The 19,392-nt window shown below is 42.2% G+C and overlaps 1 protein-coding gene across 2 annotated transcripts in view; it reads right to left on the bottom strand.

The window, feature by feature from the left end:
• lrmda (leucine rich melanocyte differentiation associated) overlaps window positions 1-18,800 on the bottom strand; it is a 436,664-nt gene extending 417,864 nt beyond the window's left edge. Inside the window, exons 1-2 of one of the 2 annotated variants that reach the window (XM_014155085.2) lie at window positions 18,634-18,800; window positions 11,812-11,912 (exon numbers count right to left, since the gene is read on the bottom strand). In XM_014155085.2, coding sequence (XP_014010560.1) covers window positions 11,812-11,912; window positions 18,634-18,717 — 185 coding nt within the window. In that variant the 5' untranslated portion in view covers window positions 18,718-18,800. Of the gene's footprint in view, window positions 1-11,811; window positions 11,913-12,944; window positions 13,236-18,633 lie in introns of those variants that run through there. The other variant, XM_014155086.2, reaches the window with a different exon arrangement.
• Window positions 18,801-19,392: the final 592 nt, after the last annotated feature.

Below are 19,392 nucleotides of genomic sequence, written 5' to 3'. Positions count from 1 at the left end.
TGCTGATAGCAAAACCTTTGATGAACCCTTTCTACAAACACACACAGTTGTAATGTGTTTAGCATTACCAGTTCTCTCCAGGCTATGGTATGTTTCTGTTCTGCTTTTCACACAGCATTGATGAACATTAGCCAGAAAGCAGAGGCTGGCTAACCCTGGACTGGGGTGGGCTGGGGTCGGCCTGGAGAGTATTCAGGAAAGGACGCCTAGCGTTCTATGAGAACAAAGCCAGCAGGCAAAACTGGTTGTGATGATGTCATTACAACCAGATTAAACCAGTTCTAGTAGGGAACTAGCTTTGTCTGCTGAGAATCAACAGTTCAACTGACAGCAACCATCTCCAGGATAAGATGGTTAGAGTACAGATGTGGGATCTTAATTTGATCACTCTTTTCCTGCACCGCTTCGTGCTTTACATACATTCACTGAAAACCCACACTAACACACAGTTATTTTAACAGTATTGCACTTTTCATGTAGCCTGCTTTTAGGCCAGCTAATAGCCTAACCACAGATGAAGCAACATTATGGACTAAATGCTCAAATCTTGTCGCTGCAGGATTATTTTGCTGTGACAATATAGGTCAAATTAAGATCCTACATCTGTACGTTAGAGGGACAACAGAAAAAATACATACTTTACAATAAGTTGTACAGATCCTAGTTGCAGATATACTTACATGCAATTTTCATTTTAATGTCTTGTTGTAATTGCATGTCGTTACTTTATGAGTAGCTAAGTTGAAACATAATTTCTTCCTATTCATAGAATAACCAAGGTCAACTTAGTGTTAAGTGTTGCCAAAGCTTGTAACTCTTAGTGTTATTTCCTCCTAGAAGATACCACAGTGTTTCATCAACTACCATGAGATTGCAAGTTGTCATTACTGGACAAAGATGCACAACAACTGGCAAGACGAGGAAAAACAACAGACTGACAACTCATTACATCCATTCCATCTAGTCCCATTATTCTCTCAATTTTCTCTCCCATCTCTGCACTTTCCCCTGAGTGGTCCATCACTGTGGAAATTGTTCCAATGAAAATTAAAATGGAGTGTTTTCAATAGGACAGAATTGATGTGAAATTGCATATAGCTTCCAATATGAATATATTACTTCCTGGTCGGCTGGCTTTGTCTCTCTTATCTCTCTGTTTTAAATCTGTCTGGAGGAACACTGTATTGGCCCTAATTCATGAGATGCAAACCTGGTTATACAGAATATTACTCCTAAATGGGACTGATAGATCAGATATGAAATATATACAAACCAGCGCCAAGTCAAACACACGGACACACACACACACACTCCCAGTTAACTAATTTGAAGTCTTCATACAGACGTTTTTTCATACCCCCCCTCCCCCAACTGACACTTTATCTGCATACTGCTATCTCTGCAGACTGAACACTCAGCCAAGACAATGACAGCCCCTCTCTCCCTTGTCACTTCTCATTTCAGCCCCAGTCGGATGGCTCTTACTGGGTTTATGCCAATAATATTCCCTCCTACCCTCCTCTGGTTCCCCATCAAACACCCAGTGTCTAGCTCTGATGGAAAAGGAGCACTTCATGTCTGTGACACCCATTTGTCAATTAGCAGGACCCTTTCCCTGTTGACATACGGAGACTTGAAAGACGGAGCGCCGCCTGTGACGAATTAAGAGAGACAGATGAGTGAGGCGCGTGGCGGAGTAATACCATAATGTGCTTTAGATATGAATATAAAACGACATGGATGACAGGCCATACAAGGTTTTATTTCATTTCTAAGTAGTAACCGAGGGTCCCCTCCCTACGTTGTCTTCCTTTTTCTGTTTTCATCACACTACTAACATCTCATTTGACAGGCTGGGCGACATTTAGAGCACTTTAGTTTGTTTTTTATTACTTGTGAGTTAGCATACTTGATTTTCCATTAAAATGCCAAATGGCTGCCATGGCGGACGTACTGTAGCCTTATCCTACACACACAGGTGGAGGAGGGTTGATCTGCAATGCAAAAACTCCACGTTCATCTCTCTCTACAGCTTTGGGTGGGTGTGGGGGAGAGCAGGGAACAGCAGCCTTGGTTCATTGGATGACATGATGGGACATCAAGATTGGTCTTGTCCTGGTTAAAACACAGTCATGATGGCTATTGTCCTGGTTAGAGCACACAGTTACTGTATATCATTGTGCTGAAGAATGTAAGACTTTGTAGACAAATTTAGATGACTTTGACTACTGAGACCCAATAGGTCTATATCGTCGATTTCTGCACATACTCTACTAAGGGGAGCACTTACATCATCAATAAAAGATGAGTGAGATAGTGAGATTTATCTGTTCAGTACAGAGTAGAGGACAGTGATCACCACAACATACAGTACCAGTCAAAAGCTTGGACAACATACTCATTCCAGGGTTATTCTTTATTTTTACAATTTTCTACATTGTAGAATAATAGTGACGACATCAAAACTGTTAAATGAATCAAAATATATTTTATATGAGATTCTTCAAAGTAGCCACCCTTTGCCTTGATGACAGCTTTGCACACTCTTGGCATTGTCTCAACCAGCTTCATGCAGTATTCACCTGGAATGCATTTCAATTAACAGGTGTGCCTTGTTGAAAGTTAATTTGTGGAATTTATTTCCTTCTTAATGCGTTTGAGCCAATCAGTTGTGTTGTGACAAGGTAGGGGTGGTATACAGAAGATAGCCCTATTTGGTAAAAGACCAAGTACATATTACGGCAAGAACAGCTCAAATAAGAAAAGAGAAACAACAGTCCATCATTACTTTAAGACATGAAGGTCAGTCAATACAGAAAACTTCAAGAACTTTGAAAGTTTCTTCAAGTGCAGTTGCAAAAACCATCAAGCGCTATGATGAAACTGGCTCTCATGAGGACTGCCACAGGAAAGGAAGACCCAGAGTTACCTCTGCTGCAGAGGATAAGTTCATTAGAGTTACCAGCCTCAAAAATTGCAGCCCAAATAAATGTAGTAACAGACACATCTCAACATCAACTGTTCAGAGGAGACTGCATTAAATCAGGGCTTCATGGTCGAATTGCTGCAAAGAAACCACTACTAAAGGACACCAATAAGAAGAGACTTGCTTGGGCCAAGAAACACGAGCAATGGACATTAGACCGGTGGAAATCTGTCCTTTGGTCTGGAGATTTTTGGTTCCAACTGCCATGTCTTTGTGAGATGAAGAGTAGGTGAACGGATGATCTCTGCATGTGTGGTTCCCACCATGAAGCATGAAGGAGGAGGTGTGATGGTACTTTGCTGGTGACACTGTCTGTGATTTATTTAGTGGGTCTATCATTTGTTTTTCAACAGGACAATGACCCAACACACCTCCAGGCTGTGTAAGGGCTATTTGACCAGGAAGGAGAGTGATGGAGTGCTGCATAAGATGACCTGGCCTCCACATTCACCCAACCTCAACCCAAATTGAGATGGTTTGGGATGAGTTGGACTGCAGAGTGAAGGAAAAGCAGCCAACAAGTGCTCAGCAAATGTGGGAACTCCTTCAAGACTGCTGGAAAAGCATTCCAGGTGAAGCTGATTGTGATAATGCCAAGAGTGTGCAAAGCTGTCATCTAGGGAAAGTGTGGCTACTTTGAAGAATCTAAAATGTTTTGATTTGTTTAACAGCTTTTTGGTTATTACATAATTCCATTAGTTATTTCATAGTTTTGATGTCTTTACTATTAGTCTACAATTTAGAAAATAGTAAAAATAATGAAAAACCCTTGAATGAGTAGGTCTGTCCAAACTTTTGACTGACACTGTACCTCTGAACACTACGACGCAGCAGTGATCTGAACACTACGACGCAGCAGTGATCTGAACACTACGACGCAGCAGTGATCTGAACACTACGACGCAGCAGTGATCACCACAACATACATCTGAACACTACGACGCAGCAGTGATCTGAACACTACGACGCAGCAGTGATCTGAACACCACGACGCAGCAGTGATCTGAACACTACGACGCAGCAGTGATCTGAACACCACGACGCAGCAGTGATCTGAACACCACGACGCAGCAGTGATCTGAACACCACGACGCAGCAGTGATCTGAACACCACGACGCAGCAGTGATCTGAACACTACGACGCAGCAGTGATCTGAACACCACGACGCAGCAGTGATCTGAACACCACGACGCAGCAGTGATCTGAACACCACGACGCAGCAGTGATCTGAACACCACGACGCAGCAGTGATCACCACACTACGACGCAGCAGTGATCACCACAACATACATCTGAACACTACGTGGCTCAATAAAACGCTCCCCAAAGTTACCAGTCTCTATCACGATTATAACCCAGATGAAGATTAAAGCATCATCAGAAGAAAGGGATACATCAGTGTGTGTACCTTTGGCATCCATCTTGATCTGTATACAAGTACCACTACAGTTGAGACCTACTGCATGTGATGAGACAACAGGCTACACAGGACCCTATCCCTCTCATTTGCAATCAGAAACAACAACACAGCCGATTAAAGTATGAAAAGTAACATTTTAGACATTTGAAGCCGAGCGTGGTGGTGACAAGGAGGAAACCTGTCAAATTATTTCCAGAAATGTCTCTTTACTAACAAGTCTCAATGTCATGTTTCGTCTGAACAGATATGTGACTCGTCTGTTGCACTGAAACAACCAAATAATGTTAGTATTTATTCTCCTCAGGTGTCATATATGATATTACAGCAGGTAACGGATTGAAACCCCTACAACAGACACTGGCTCTAGTAGTAACCATTAGATAGTAGTGGTGTCTACAGTGTATTCCCCATCGTCGCAATGTCTCTCTCACACACACACACACACACACACACACACACCTGACCTGAAACTAAGTGGACAGCACAATAATATCCACCCTGTCCTCCAACTGCTACATTGGTCTCTGAGCCTCACTCTCTCAACACATCGATGAGGCAGCCTGACAGGTTGGCATGGGGATAGGAGGTGTAGGTGTGACAGGCTGCTAAACCAACTTGATCTCCTGACGTTACCTTCCCAGCCACACACACACACACACACACACACACACACACTGCCTCATTTTCACTGGCACTCATTGTCAAGTTAGTGGATGAGAGCTGTTAACTGGGCTGACGGATATAAACATTTTATACTGAAGACAGTCCACTCCCACTGTCTGACAAAGTGTCAGTCGTCAAGGCAGTTAGCACGGGTTACTTTTGGCGTCACCGAAATGGGGTCACAATTGTGAAACACTGGTGTGTCTACAGAGCGGTACCGTGAAACAAATCTTGATAGGGGCGAGGAGACGTCAAGCACTTGTTTTGAAGTGATTCATAACAAGTACAGGCGGTATCACAGAGTTCCTCTCATCAGGGACAGACTACATGTTTTACACACAGCTGTGGGACTGGGTTCCTTTGTCCTCAAGGGGAGTTCTTATGGGGATAACGAAGACCCTGAGCTAGCGAGAGAAAGAGCGAGCGAGCGAGAAAATAGCTTCCACCACCCATCACTCTACTTCCTGATTTGTTTATCACCGTCCACCCAATCATGTGACCTCCACAGCCTCCAATCATTGCAAAGAATGCTTTTATTAAAGGGTGGTTAATTTACACTAAGCAACAGGATCAGTTGTTTCATTAGGCCACATGACCAGAAAACTCCAGAACGTACAGGAACCAGAGTTTTGTTGGTCAAAAATGAAATACTGGCCCTAGATATGAGATGGTGGGAGCTGTAAAAGTGAGATGTTTGATGACATGAATACAAGCCTCACCAGTAATAAGTTTAGAGGGAAATCAAATAGTTGTGTATTAGGTGTTGGATTACAAACTATCAGTCAATCAAACAATACTATCAGTGCCAAATGGCTTGGGTAACACTTCTCCCCTTCTCCTCTGTCCAGAGAATCATTTGAAGTCCAATAATAATAATATCTGACATCTAAGATTCCCCCTTATCCAAATGAACTATTAATAATGAAATGAGTAATGTCAGAGATATACATATTTGATTAATGTGACGCGATCAAGAACGAGGAACATAAATGCGGGCCTTAATCTTTTCTAAAACCAACACAAATTATTTTATTTATTTAATTTGGCAAGTCAGTTAAGAACAAATTCTTATTCACAATGACGGCCTACCAAAAGGCCTCCTGCGGGGACTGAGATAAAAAAAAATATATATATATAGGACAAAACACACATCACGACACGCAAGACACCACTACATAAAGAGACCTAAGACAACAACATTGTAGCAACACTTGACAACACAGCATGGAAGCAACACATGAGAACAACATGGTAGAAACACAACATGGCAGCAGAACAACATGGTAGCAATACAAAACATGGTACAAACATTATTGGGCACAGACAACAATACATCACGCAAAGCAGCCACAACTGTCAGTAAGTGTCCATGATTGAACCTTTGAATGAAGAGATGGAGATTAAACTGTCCAGTTAGTGGTTTTTTTTGCAGCTCGTTCCAGTCATTAGCTGCATCAAACTGAAAAGAGGAGTGTCCCAGGTATGTGTGTGCTTTGAGGACCTTTAACAGAATGTGACTGGCAGAACGGGTGCTGTATGTGGAGGATGAGGGCTGCAGTAGGTATCTCAGATAGGGGGGAGTGAGGGGGGAGTGAGGCCGAAGAGGGTTTTATAAATAAGCATCAATCAGTGGGTCTTGCGACGGGTATACAGAGATGACCAGTTTAGAGAGGCGTACAGAGTGCAGTGATGTGTCCTATAAGGATTGGTTGCAAATCTGATGGCCGAAAGGTAAAGAACGCTCGAGAGCACCCTTACCTGCCGATCTATAAATGTCTCCGTAATCTAGCATGGGTAGGATGGTCATCTGAATCAGGGTTAATTTGTCAGCTAGGGTGAAAGAGGAGCGATTACGATAGAGGAAACTAAGTCTAGATTTAATCAGCTTTGATATGTGCTGAGAGAAGGACAGTGTACTGTCTAGCCATACTACCAAGTACTTAAAATGGATAAGAGAGCTTCCTACTGCCTGAGCTATGTTGTTGATGTAAATTGAGAAGAGTGTGGGGCCTAGGATCGAGCCTTGTGGTACTCCCTTGGTGACAGGCAGTGGCTGAGACCGCAAATGTTCTGACTTTATACACTGCACTCCTTGAGAGAGGTAGTTAGCAAACCAGGCAAAAGACCACTCAGCGACACCAATACTCCTTAGCCGGCCCACAAGAATGGAATGGTCTACCATATCAAAAGCGTTGGCCAAGTCAATAAAAATAGCAGCACAACATTGCTTAGAATCAATGGCAACATCATTTAGGACTTTTAAGGTTGCTGTGACACATCCATAATCTGAGTAAAAAGCAGATTGCATACCAGAGAGAATACTATTGACATCAAGAAAGCCAGTCAGTTGATTATTGCCAAGTTTTTCCAACACTTTTGATAAACAGGGCAAATAGAAATTGGCCTATAACTGTTAGGATCAGCTTGATCACCCCCTTTCAATAAAGGATGCACAATGGCTGCCTTCCAAGTAATGGGAACCTCCCCAGAAAGGAGAGACAGGTTAAAAAGGTTGGAGATAGGCTTTGCGATGATAGGGGCAGCAACCTTAAAGAAGAAAGGGTCTAAACCATCTGACCCAGATGTTTTTGGGGGGGTGAAGTTTAAGGAGCTCCTCTAGCACCTCGGACTCAGTGACTGCCTGCAGGGAGAAACTTTGTAATGGGGCAGGGGAAAAGGAGGGAGGAGCATCGGGGCTAGTCGCATTAGAAGGGATGGGAGATGAGGAATTGTTGGATGGGCAATGAGGCATGGCTGAGTCAAATAGGAATCCTGACTTGATGAAGTGGTGATTAAAGAGCTCATCCATATGTTTCTTGTCAGTAACAACCACATCATCAACATTAAGGGACATGGGCAGCTGTGAGGATGAGGGGTTATTCTCCAGGTCTTTAACCATTTTCCAGAACTCCTTGGGGTTAGACTCACAGAGAGACAACTGCTCCTTAAAGTAACTAACTTTGGCCTTCCGGATAGCCTGAGTGCACTTATTTCTCATTTGCCTGAACGACAGCCAGTCAACCTGAGTATGCGTGTGCCAAGCCTTTCGACAAATTGAATTATTGAGGTGGAGTAACTGCCAGATCACGGTCGAACCAGGGGCGGAATCTGTTTTTAATTCTCATTTTCTTTATGGGGGCGTGTTTGTTAACAATACCACTAAAAATATTTAAAAAAGAAGGTTAAAGCGTCTTCGACAGAGAGGATCAAGCTGATTCTATACCAATTTACTGAGGCCAGGCCAGGTCATGAAGGAAGGCTTGCTCATTAAAGTTTTTTAGCAAGCGTCTATGACAAATCAGGACAGGTTGTTTCACTGAGCAGCCATTACGAACACAGGCTGTAAAACAGTGATCACTAAGGTCATTACAGAAAACAACAGACTGATACCTATCAGGATTATTTGTGAGGTTAACATTGAGGAGAGTAGCCTTTTCTGGGTGTTTGGAGTCATACCTTGTGGGATTGGTAATAATCTGAGAAAGATTTAGGGAGCCCCATTGCTTTAGGACTTGGTCAGGTGGTTTAAGCATGTCCCAGATTAGGTCACCTAGCAGGACAAATTCAGACTTAGTGTAAGGGGCCAGGAGAGAGCTTAGGGCAGGTAGGGTACAGGGCGGTGCTGATGGAGGACGATAACACCCAGCAACAGTCAACAAAGACCTATTTGAAAGTTTAATACTTAAAACCAGCCAATCAAATTGTTCAGGGACAGACTTGGCGGAGACAACTGAGCACTGAAGGTGTTCCTTGGTAAAGATTGCCACTCCAACACCTTTGGAAGATCTGTCTTGCCGAAAAAGGTTATAACCAGAAAAGGTTAACATCAGTGTTCAAAACACTCTTTTTAACCACATCTTAGTAATGACCAACACATCTGGATTCAAAGTGTGAACCCACACTTTCAATTGATCAATTTTAGGTAATACGCTTCTAGTGTTAACGTCCAGAAAACCCAGGCTTTTAAAAGAGCAGAAATCAGTGAAACAGATAGAGTACTAGTCAAAATTGGGTAGATGGGCCAGGGTGTACATGTACATTTCCAGATATGATCAGCAGTGATACAATCAGGGCACGGCAGAGGACAGGGAGTACTCTGCAGTGTTGATTTTTTATGACATTTGAATGTGCATCAGATGGCAACAAGATCATATTGTACAGCAATTGCATCAGGTAAATTAGGCCTGTAGCAGTCAACTTCCATGAAGCCATCTGTAACAGCTAACAAGCTTCTATGTCCTGTATGGAAGGTAGACATTACTGTATTTTAGAGCTATGCAACATGGACAGTCTGTCTAGATATATGCCTCTTCGCACACATCCAGTGTATGACGAATTGTTAGGGAAACAATAGCCTGGTTCCAGATCTGTTTGTGCTGTCTCGCTAACTGATTACCATAGGAGTTGGCAAGACGGCCAAACAGATCTGAGACCAGGCTAGGGAAACAATAAAATCACCTCACCACAACTGGATGATGGTGGGAGCACTAGAGAGGATCACTTTTGTCTAGTCGTTGTGACCATCGTTGGTCAGCGCCTTTCAAAGTGTGTTGCATTATGGGGATACAAATTGTCTGACTTACGCCTGCCTACATGTCGACTGCATGAACTTTACACAACCTCTCACCAATTGATTGTGCAATATACACACATATATTTTCAGTTTGTGAGTGTGTGATATGGGGGTTGGAGACATGATTATTTCAACACTATAAAGAACAACTTTTATAAACAATGGAAACACTGCCATGTTGATCTGAGCCTTGCTGTTGGAAAATCACATCAGTGTCCAACTTTAGGCTGTCGCAGATGCAAGCCTCAGTCAACTTCACTCCTCAACTTTCATCTACAGTTGGTTGCTCTCGCCTTACCACTCAAACGAGCCCATAGACTACATAGGACTAAAAGTTTTTTGTTACCACTGACTGCAACCAACCTATCCAGGAGAAACTCAGGGCCCTGGACACACAGTATAAACATGTCTGTATGATTGTATTGAAGTCAATTTCGATAAATCAATAGGCTTCGAAGGACTGTCTCTCTGCCTCCTGTGTCTCTAGAGTTTCTGCCTAGGATGATTCTAGCGTTAGTGAAAGGCACAAGTCAAACCACAAAACAAGTCATCACACTGTTCATAACCTGTACAAAAAGCAATATATAACATATCTACAATGTATCTAATATAATATATATATTATATAGAAACATACCTATAATATAACATAACATATTTATAATGTGATAAATATGAGAATGCGATCATTCATTATTCAAGATAAGGCTGATCAGAAAATAATAATCAATCAACACATTTACTAACTGTTCTCTTGTTGTTAACTGTGTAATAACAACTCAAAACCCAACAGCAAATGACTAACCAGTCTAACATTAATACATCCATTGAAGAAGACTGCAGTTTACACATTTTACCACATTGCCTTTGTTTCGCATTCAAGGGGGGCAATCATGTCTGAAATCTTCAGAGTTTGACGCCCTCATCGAATGAAAAGGCAGGCAAATCAAACTCCAGCCAACACAATGCTAGTTTTTCAATCGCTGCAGTTCATTAGGATTATTAATGCTCTGATAAGCACACATTTATTCACGACAGACTGGGCTGGGGCGCGGGACTTAGCAATTATTAACGTGACAGGACTCGGGCGCAAAGCGAATCAATTAAACAAGAATCCACATTTTCAGCATAGATAACTGCCTCAATACGACGACAATTTTTGACGACGTGACAAAAAGAGCCCCCATTCAGAGGCCTTTCAAGGCCCTGACAGGTCAAGAAACAAAAGCACCTTCTAACCATCATCTCTCCTCTTTTAGTTGTCAGATCAACTTTGCCAGTCCTGCTGCTGAGATGACTGAGACGGCACCCCCCCCTCGCTCTGAACCAGCTGCCACAAGGTGATTCTTCAGGTCCTGTCAGAAGGATCTTTTATTCTATTTGGCCCCTGCATTAACATGTCACATTTATTGATCAGGCCTTTTATTCAGCCACAGCGTGGTAGCAGCCAACCCAGCTCTCCGCTGCTCAGTGTTTCCTAAATAGCACCATATTCCCTATAGCCAACTACTTTTGACCAGGGTCCGAAGGCTGCCGTTTGGGATGCAGTCCGAGGCTCTCACACGGTTTTTGACGTCCCTCTGACATGCCAGACCACATAGTGGACGTAATGTGAACATATTCAATTGCACTTAATGCAGATATTGCAAAGATCCTGCCCTTCACACAGCTATGACAAAAAATGTTGATGTGCTCTTGAGCAAGGCACTTAACCCTAATTGTTCCTGTACAGTAATAAGAGTGTCTGCTAAATGACTAAAATGTACAAGTACAATGGGAAAATTGGGATCTTTTTACTGAGATAAATCAAACTATCTATATCAGATAAGGTGGTAAAAACAATGAAGGCAGGTCAGTGTACCATCCATCTACACTGAGTAAACCAAACATTAGGAACACCTTCCTAATATTGAGTTGCGTCCACCCACCACCACCACACTGTGATGACTGCATGAATACGCAAGGCCTGTATGCAATCCTATTTATAAGTAATCTAGTGTAGGAGTATGTATATTCCTTATAATAATTTATAATGACTTATTAATGAAGGGTATGATTACATTGTTGTATCTTACTTAATAAGAGATTTGACCTAACACAAGGCATCACCCTCAAGGCAGCACTGTGTCCATCGTAGTATTCACTACTCATCTCAGCTCATCTCCTACCTTAGCTGATTGAAGCTGAGATCTAGCCGTCTTGCCAAGCATCCATATTTTTTCCCAAGGAACTCTGGGATGTCCTCACAGTCGTGTCCAATATAGGAAACCTGTAAAGCAACAACAGAGTGATACATAGATACATGTTAATTAATGGGATACAACAGGGACAGAGTGGGACCAGAAATTGGCCCGGGCATTTCTAACACACAGGTGGATTTTTTTCCTTGAGGTCCCCATTGTTAGCCCAATAATGATCAGTATGTGCAAAAAAAGTATAACATTTTAGACAGGCCTACTGGGCTAAAGGTGGACCAGCACATCAGGCATCTGCCCCAACTGCTCTATGGCCAGTCTGTTTCTGGGTTAAAGTGAGTAAGAGTAAATAGCCCATGGTGGAGTGAATGTGTTTAAGCTTATGGAGCAGAGTAGGTGGTATGGTGAACGGTTTACCTTTGTTTGTGGCCTGAAGACAACAATACATTCTCTATCAGCTACACATCCAATAATATTCATTTTCTTGATTGAGAAAATGTTTGTACTCAGGGCACCATTGTGAATGAAACCATGGTCTCATTTGTGTTCCCCTGAATAAATCTAAGTTAAATCAATGACAGAATATTGGACACTGAATGTATTTAAGCCATTTGATGGCTAGGCCACTGTGAGAGACCTTCCAGGTAGCCTATGTTTGATATCTGGTCAGTTACATTGTCACTTTCTATTTAAACATGCTCTGTAACCTTTAAGGTGCACGGTAGTATATTGACTCTGTACACCTGCCCTGTGCACACAACTGTGCTCACTGCTCAGCTTCGACACATTGATAAAACACCATCGAATAGACTAGATCAAAAGCGATGTCTGCGCTGCAGTGATGTGTTTCAAACTTTACAAAAACGAGTTTGCATTCTACCTGCCAAAACACTACAGTTCCGCTACTGTTCTGCAAAGTTATTTAAGTCACATGACAGTAGCAGCACATGACAATGGAGGCAATGCAGCTTAACCTACCAGAAATGCACGAAAAACAAAACCTCTGAGCGACATACACTGATAACTATCCGACTGTATACTGTTCGTTTATAATTGCATACGAGAAATGCAACCTACACTAAATGTTGGAAATTATTCACACTTACTTGGGTTCCATTCATTGTGACCATAGAGTCGCTGCATGCCATGATGATGACAGTTCAGTTACTAGGCTACCTCTGTGAAATAACTGCTGGAGTGGAACTGGTACAGGTACTCTTCTACTTTAAAATAATTTTAAAAAAACTTTACTGTCAGTAGCTTTACAAAAAGGTCACTATTTTGTTTGGTTACTTGAGGTTTCGAATTTACTTCTTCCGCATACTTCCTCCGAATCAGCTGGTCCAATGCGGAAACGCGCTATTACTAGAATTATGGCAGGATTCGCTTGTGTCGCATTTCAGAGTGGTGGAGACCGTCCTTAACTTAAAATGCCATAGGCCTATATTCTTTGTTATTGTTCCTGAACTGTGGTTGGAACTAGTTACGATATAGGCTAGGCTAAGAGCTTGAGCTTAAAGTTTGAATAAGATTGCATCTGGAACAGGTGATTGGTAGAATGCAAAACACTGTAGCCTATTTACTATTAATCATCAGTGCAAGCATTATAGGATGTGGGATTTACATACTTAGCCTACTTACACACTTTATTTGTTTGGGGTTCACTGGGGACCATTAGCTGGTACTGGTAACCTGATTAACATGCAATTGTAGCCCGATTCACCTGTAATTGGTATCCAGCAGATCCGACATGCTTGCTTACATTGCATTGGAGTCATTCCACGTACCTTTCTGCCCCGACGATGCCCAAATGCTCTGTCTAGACAATGATATGGTTTTGGAGACATTGTGAACTTAATGCAATTATTATATTTTTTTATTCTACCAGGCAAGTCAGTTAAGAACAAATTCTTATTTACAATGACGACCAAACCCGGACGACGCTGGGCTAATTGTGCGCCGTCCTATGGGACTCCCAACCACGGCTGGTTGTGAACCAGAGTGTCTGTAGTGACGCCTCAAGCACGGAGATGCAGTCTTGCTGACCAAACCGAACGTGCGTCCTCTGTTGATTTTGTTCACCCACAGCAGAAACGACCAGGACACGCAGGTTGACATATCAAAACAAACTCTGAACCAATGATATTACTTTGGGGGCGGGACGATGTCGTTAGCGCTTTTTCTTGCCTACATCTTCAGTGACCCTGTTGAAATGTATTTTGATTCTTCTGATTTCACCGCGATTGAGGAGTGGTAACATGGGTAAGTACATGATTGCATATTGTACAATAGTGATATTTCCGGGACAGGAGTATAATTTAATAAGTGCAAATTGTAGTTTTACACCTCTAGACACTTTCCTCTCAACGAATCCCATATTCCTATAGTATACATGATGACAGGCTGAGTACTATAATTAGCCAGTCTCTTTCATCTTACAATCAAACCACTCTGGTATGAGATATAAACAATGCATTTACTGAATAAAAGCCCATGAAATAAGAAACTGTAATATTATACTCATCCAAACAAGTAAAAAATAAACAATACTTTATGTATGCTTTTATAAACAGCATGGATTAACAGACTCCACCTTCTAAAACAAAAGTTGGTCGCCCTTGTATTATTGAGGCGCAAACAGGTAAGGAGGAGGTGGTTATGGGTGCGTCCCATAAATGTGCTGAGAAGGGAGCATGGGCAATACTACCACCTTGTCCAGGAGCTGCTCTTGGACTGTGCTCGACATCAGTGATACTTCCGGATGAGTGCAGAAGAGATGGAGAGTCTTCTGTCTTTTGTTGGCCCAGACCTCACCAAGCAGACGACCAACTACAGGGCCCCAATAGAAGCGAAGCAAAGACTAGCTGTCACTCTAAGGTAAGTTATTGGGAAAGGTTGTATTGTGTAAGCAGGTGCATGAAGAAAAGCAGTATACTATAGTGTAAAGAAACGCTTATTTATAATTATATACCTACGTTCTGGTGAGTATTGATACCTGGGGTCATCGTACATGATTGGCTGCAGTCCACCTCTTCCATGCGGAGTACTTGCAGGTCGTGGTGGTGGCAGTGGTGTTGCCTGCTGGTCATCCCAGCTATGTGTTGGAAACCTAGATCCTGGTGAGTAGGAGTATTGATGCCTGGGCTGGCCGTACATCATAGGCTGCAGTCCACCTCTTCCATGCAGAGCATCAAAGAGCCATTGTGGTGGTGGTATAGGTGTTGCATACAGGTCATCCCAGTTTACAATCAATGATAGTAGTTTCACTTTCAGACGTCCCTTGTTTCTTCCTATTTTCTTCAGCTCTGGCACAGGGCTGTGCACAAATGCCTCATCCTCAGAGGTAGCAGCAGAAGGGATTGGCCTCCTGACAAATGTAAGCAGCTTTTCATCCACATCTTGACGGTTGACCTTCTGTGTTCTTTTTCTTGGCTGCCAGTCTTGAGCCGTGTCTGTAGTGGTTGGTCTTGACTGTTGTTCAGGCATCTGTAGCACAGGGTCATGGCTCGGGGACACCACGTCGTCCTCAGCGTCATCAGGCTCCACAGGTGGTAGCGGCGGTGAATCAGCATTTTCAAGACAGAGGTTGCCTCTTGAGCTCTTGAGAAAATAGGTCAACATATACACTACTGTTCAAAAGTTTGGGGTCACTTAGAAATGTCCTTGTTTTTGAAAGAAAAACACGTTTTTTTGTCCATTAAAATAACATCAAATTGATCAGAAATACAGTGTAGACATTGTTAATGTTAAATGATTATTGTAGCTGGAAACGACTGATTTAAAAAAAAAAAATGAATATCTACAGAGGCCCTTAATCAGCAACCATCACTCCTGTGTTCCAATGGCACGTTGTGTTAGCTAATCCAAGTTTATCATTTTAAAAGGCTAATTGATCATTATAAAACACTTTTGCAAATATATTAGCACAGCTGAAAACTGTTGTGCTGATTTAAAGAAGCAATATAACTGTCCTTTAGACTATTTGAGTATCTGGAGCATCAGCATTTGTGGGTTCGATTACAGGCTCAAAATGGCCAGAAACAAAGCACTTTCTTCTGAAACTCGTCAGTCTATTCTTGTTCTGAGAAATGAAGGCTATTCCATGCGAAAAATGACCAAGAAACTGAATGTCTCGTACAAAGCTGTGTACTACTCCCTTCACAGAACAGCGCAAACTGGCTCTATCCAGAATAGAAAGAGGAGTGGGAGGCCCCGGTGCACAACTGAGCAAGAGGACAAGTACATTAGTGTCTAGTTTGAGAAACAGACGCCTCACAAGTCCTCAACTGGCAGCTTCATTAAATAGTACCCACAAAACACCCGTCTCAACGTCAACAGTGAAGAGGCGACTCCGGGATGCTGGCCTTCTAGGCAGAGTTGCAAAGAAAAAGCCATATCTCAGACTGGCCAATAAAAAGAAAAGATTAAGATGGGCAAAAGAACACAGACACTGGACAGAAGAACTCTGCCTAGAAGGCCAGCATCCCGGAGTCACCTCTTCCCTGTTGACGTTGAGACTGGTGTCTCAACGTCACTCCTCTTTCTATTCTGGTTAGAGCCAGTTTGCACTGTTCTGTGAAAAAGAGACTTGAGAGGAGGATGCTGGCGACCCATCTGCCACGACCTACTGAAGAAACCTGGAGACACATTTCTCAAGAGTTTAATGAAAAATGGGACTTACCCAATTGTTTGGGATTGGTTGATGGGAAACATATTATGATCACCAAACCAACAAACTCAAGGAGCCGTTTTTTTTTATAATAAAGGAACCTTCTCCGTGGTCCTACTCGCCCTTGTGGATGCCAAATACCGCTTCACAGCTATTCAGGTAGGGGATTTTGAGAGAAACAGCGACGGCGGAGTCTATGCCAACTCCCCACTTGGAAGGGCAATGGCGTCAAAAACCCTGTAGGTGCCCCAAGGTGCCTTTCTGCCTGGGGGTGAAGATTTGGGAAAGATCCACTGCTACACCTGGCTATCAGCAGAGACTTGTCTGGCAGCGAGACAGTTCATTCAAACTCATTTACTGCCTTTTAAAAAAACATAGCTGATATGGCTGACTTGCTTAAACAAATGTGGTTTCTACTGAAAATTGAGATGTACAAACTATGGCATAAGGGGACGTCAAGCAGATAAAAGGCCATCCATAATTTCAATTAAGACATTAATGAGCGAGCGACGACGGACGTAGTGTAGTCATTATAACTATTTGTTCAGCACTTTTGAAATGTACAGCGACAGAATTCATAACATGGGCCGTTTTTACAGTGACCTCCCTGTACACCAAGTCAGAACCGTAGGATAAATAAAGGGGGCATATAAGCAGACAATGAAAGCTCTTACAATATTCGATGATTACGTTTCTATAAAACAGGTTATAGGCTACATGTGCACCACCAAATTAGAACAGTAGGCAAAATTAAGAGGTGAAAATAGGCAAAATTATTAGGGTGAGGCATATTGAATGCAGTTTGGGTCTTTGCCTGATAAAAAAAGATACACGTCAAATAACACTTTGACTCGTTAAATAAGCTTTTAATTTGACATGTTAAATAACACAATTCTATTATAGAATGTTGTGTGTGCTGAATTTGCACATGCAAGCCAAGCATCACCACTACTATCAGTAGCACTGTCAAAACTGAACAAAACAAAGTATGCTAACAATCACACACCGGCCACAAACGATGTGTTTACAATACCGCGTTGGTGAAAACAGACCAAATTATTAGGGTGAGGCACATGGGCTACTAACATCTTACTACACAACATACTTAGGATTACTTTCATTAGCTACAGTAATATATATATATATATATATATATATATATATATATATTAATTTATATAATTTATGCAGCAGCATACAAGGCATTTTTGGACATTTTTGGACTCACCTTGCTGACTTGTCCTTTCTGGGCAAATTTTGTCATCAAAGTCTGGAATTCTCTGGATTTATGGTGGGAACTTGGGGGAACAAAACACAGCCACTCCACTGAATAGCAGGCTAGTGATTGCTTTGCAATGCTTGCAGTTAGCCACTGATTCCTTCCAAACCACTCAATGTTGAATTAGCAATATCCAACTTGTTGTGGAATGGGTATGTCCAATGGCCGATGAGCACCGATAAGTTTTATCTATAATTTCACTTCACTATTTCTCTTCATATGACAAGGATTAAAAAGCATTAGCCAGTAGATTGTCAACTTGATTCATGATGATGACTGCTAGCTAAGATTTTGAAAGTAAGATGTTGACATGATCAGTCCAATCAAAGTTACTGTACATATAATGTGATATGACATTTTATCTGTGCCCAATGACCTTGAGCCTTCTTGGAAGGGCACTTACAATGTAACTCTATGGCAGGGCTGAAATGTTTGATGTCTACCCTTACTAAGGACTTAGACTTGGTCTGTGATGTAGTGTCCCCATGAGTGACAGAACACTGAGCAAAACAGGCGCAATGCTCCTATTTTCTGCTGGTTTGCCCCACCACCACAGAAAGCACTGAGCTAGGATGAAACACCTGCATTTTGGAGCTGCCTTACTCAAGAAAACAAAAAAGAGACAATGTTTGTTTACGGCTTTACACACAGAGACTGATCATGTAGATCATATTCTTTGTTGTTAAATTAGTTAAAACCTGCATTTCCCCCTAGCAGGGATTTTATTTTCATGTTTCAGTGCAAATAAAGTATCACCTTTTTGAGCCCTCAGCAGTTTGCATCCCTGACATTCAGCTAGCTAGTTTGTTTTATACTGGGGGATGAACATTGGGTGGTTATACTTTACCTGAAATGCGCATTGTCTTTGCAATCTCTCTCCAGACCACATCTTTTTTAGTTGGATCCATGTAGAATTTTGAAGATGCATCATATAAAAGTGAGTACTTCTCTACTTCCACGATAAATCTCTCCTCATCCATCTTTCAAGCACCCACGTTGGCTTTTGTTTACAAGAAGTACGGGAAGTATGTTCGTTGTGAGAACCAATGAATTGATGGGAGGCGGGACTTCCAGACTTGATATGGCAGTTGGCAACCAACTTTAAGTGCATTACCGCCACCAACTGGACTGGAGTGTGGACCTCAGTTCATCTTTCAATCACCCAAGTGGGTATATACTCCTTAACAACAATGAGGAGATGGCACGTTGGTATATGCTCTTAAAAACCAATGAGGAGATGGGAGAGGCCGGACTTGCAGCGCGTTGAGCGTCACAAATAGAACCAACATTTCTATTTTAGCACCTGGCCACGCAGAAGCTCGCTGAGGTACACGAGCAGTGTGGTTGCAATGATTGAATAACATGTATGTTTACTTTTATTTTGCTACGCTCGCACACGCGATGCGAGCGGTGTGGTCAGCATGTTAGACCTCTGCTACACTCGGAAGCCCCCAATGCTCCAGAGCTTTTGTACTCCTAGACGGAAATGTAGAATGGTCCAATGGTAACGCAAGGTTAGAGGATGTGTCGTAGCCTACATCGGCTGGAGTCATTGTGGACACAACAGCCACGTGCAACTTGCGTACAGTATATTTTGTATTTGAAA

The sequence above is a fragment of the Salmo salar genome, chromosome ssa18 (genome assembly GCF_905237065.1).
Source record: "Salmo salar chromosome ssa18, Ssal_v3.1, whole genome shotgun sequence".
Classification (NCBI taxonomy): Eukaryota; Metazoa; Chordata; class Actinopteri; order Salmoniformes; family Salmonidae; genus Salmo; species Salmo salar.
The sequence above is the reverse complement of the archived record's forward strand: the minus strand, read 5'-3'. Positions and strand labels throughout refer to the sequence as shown.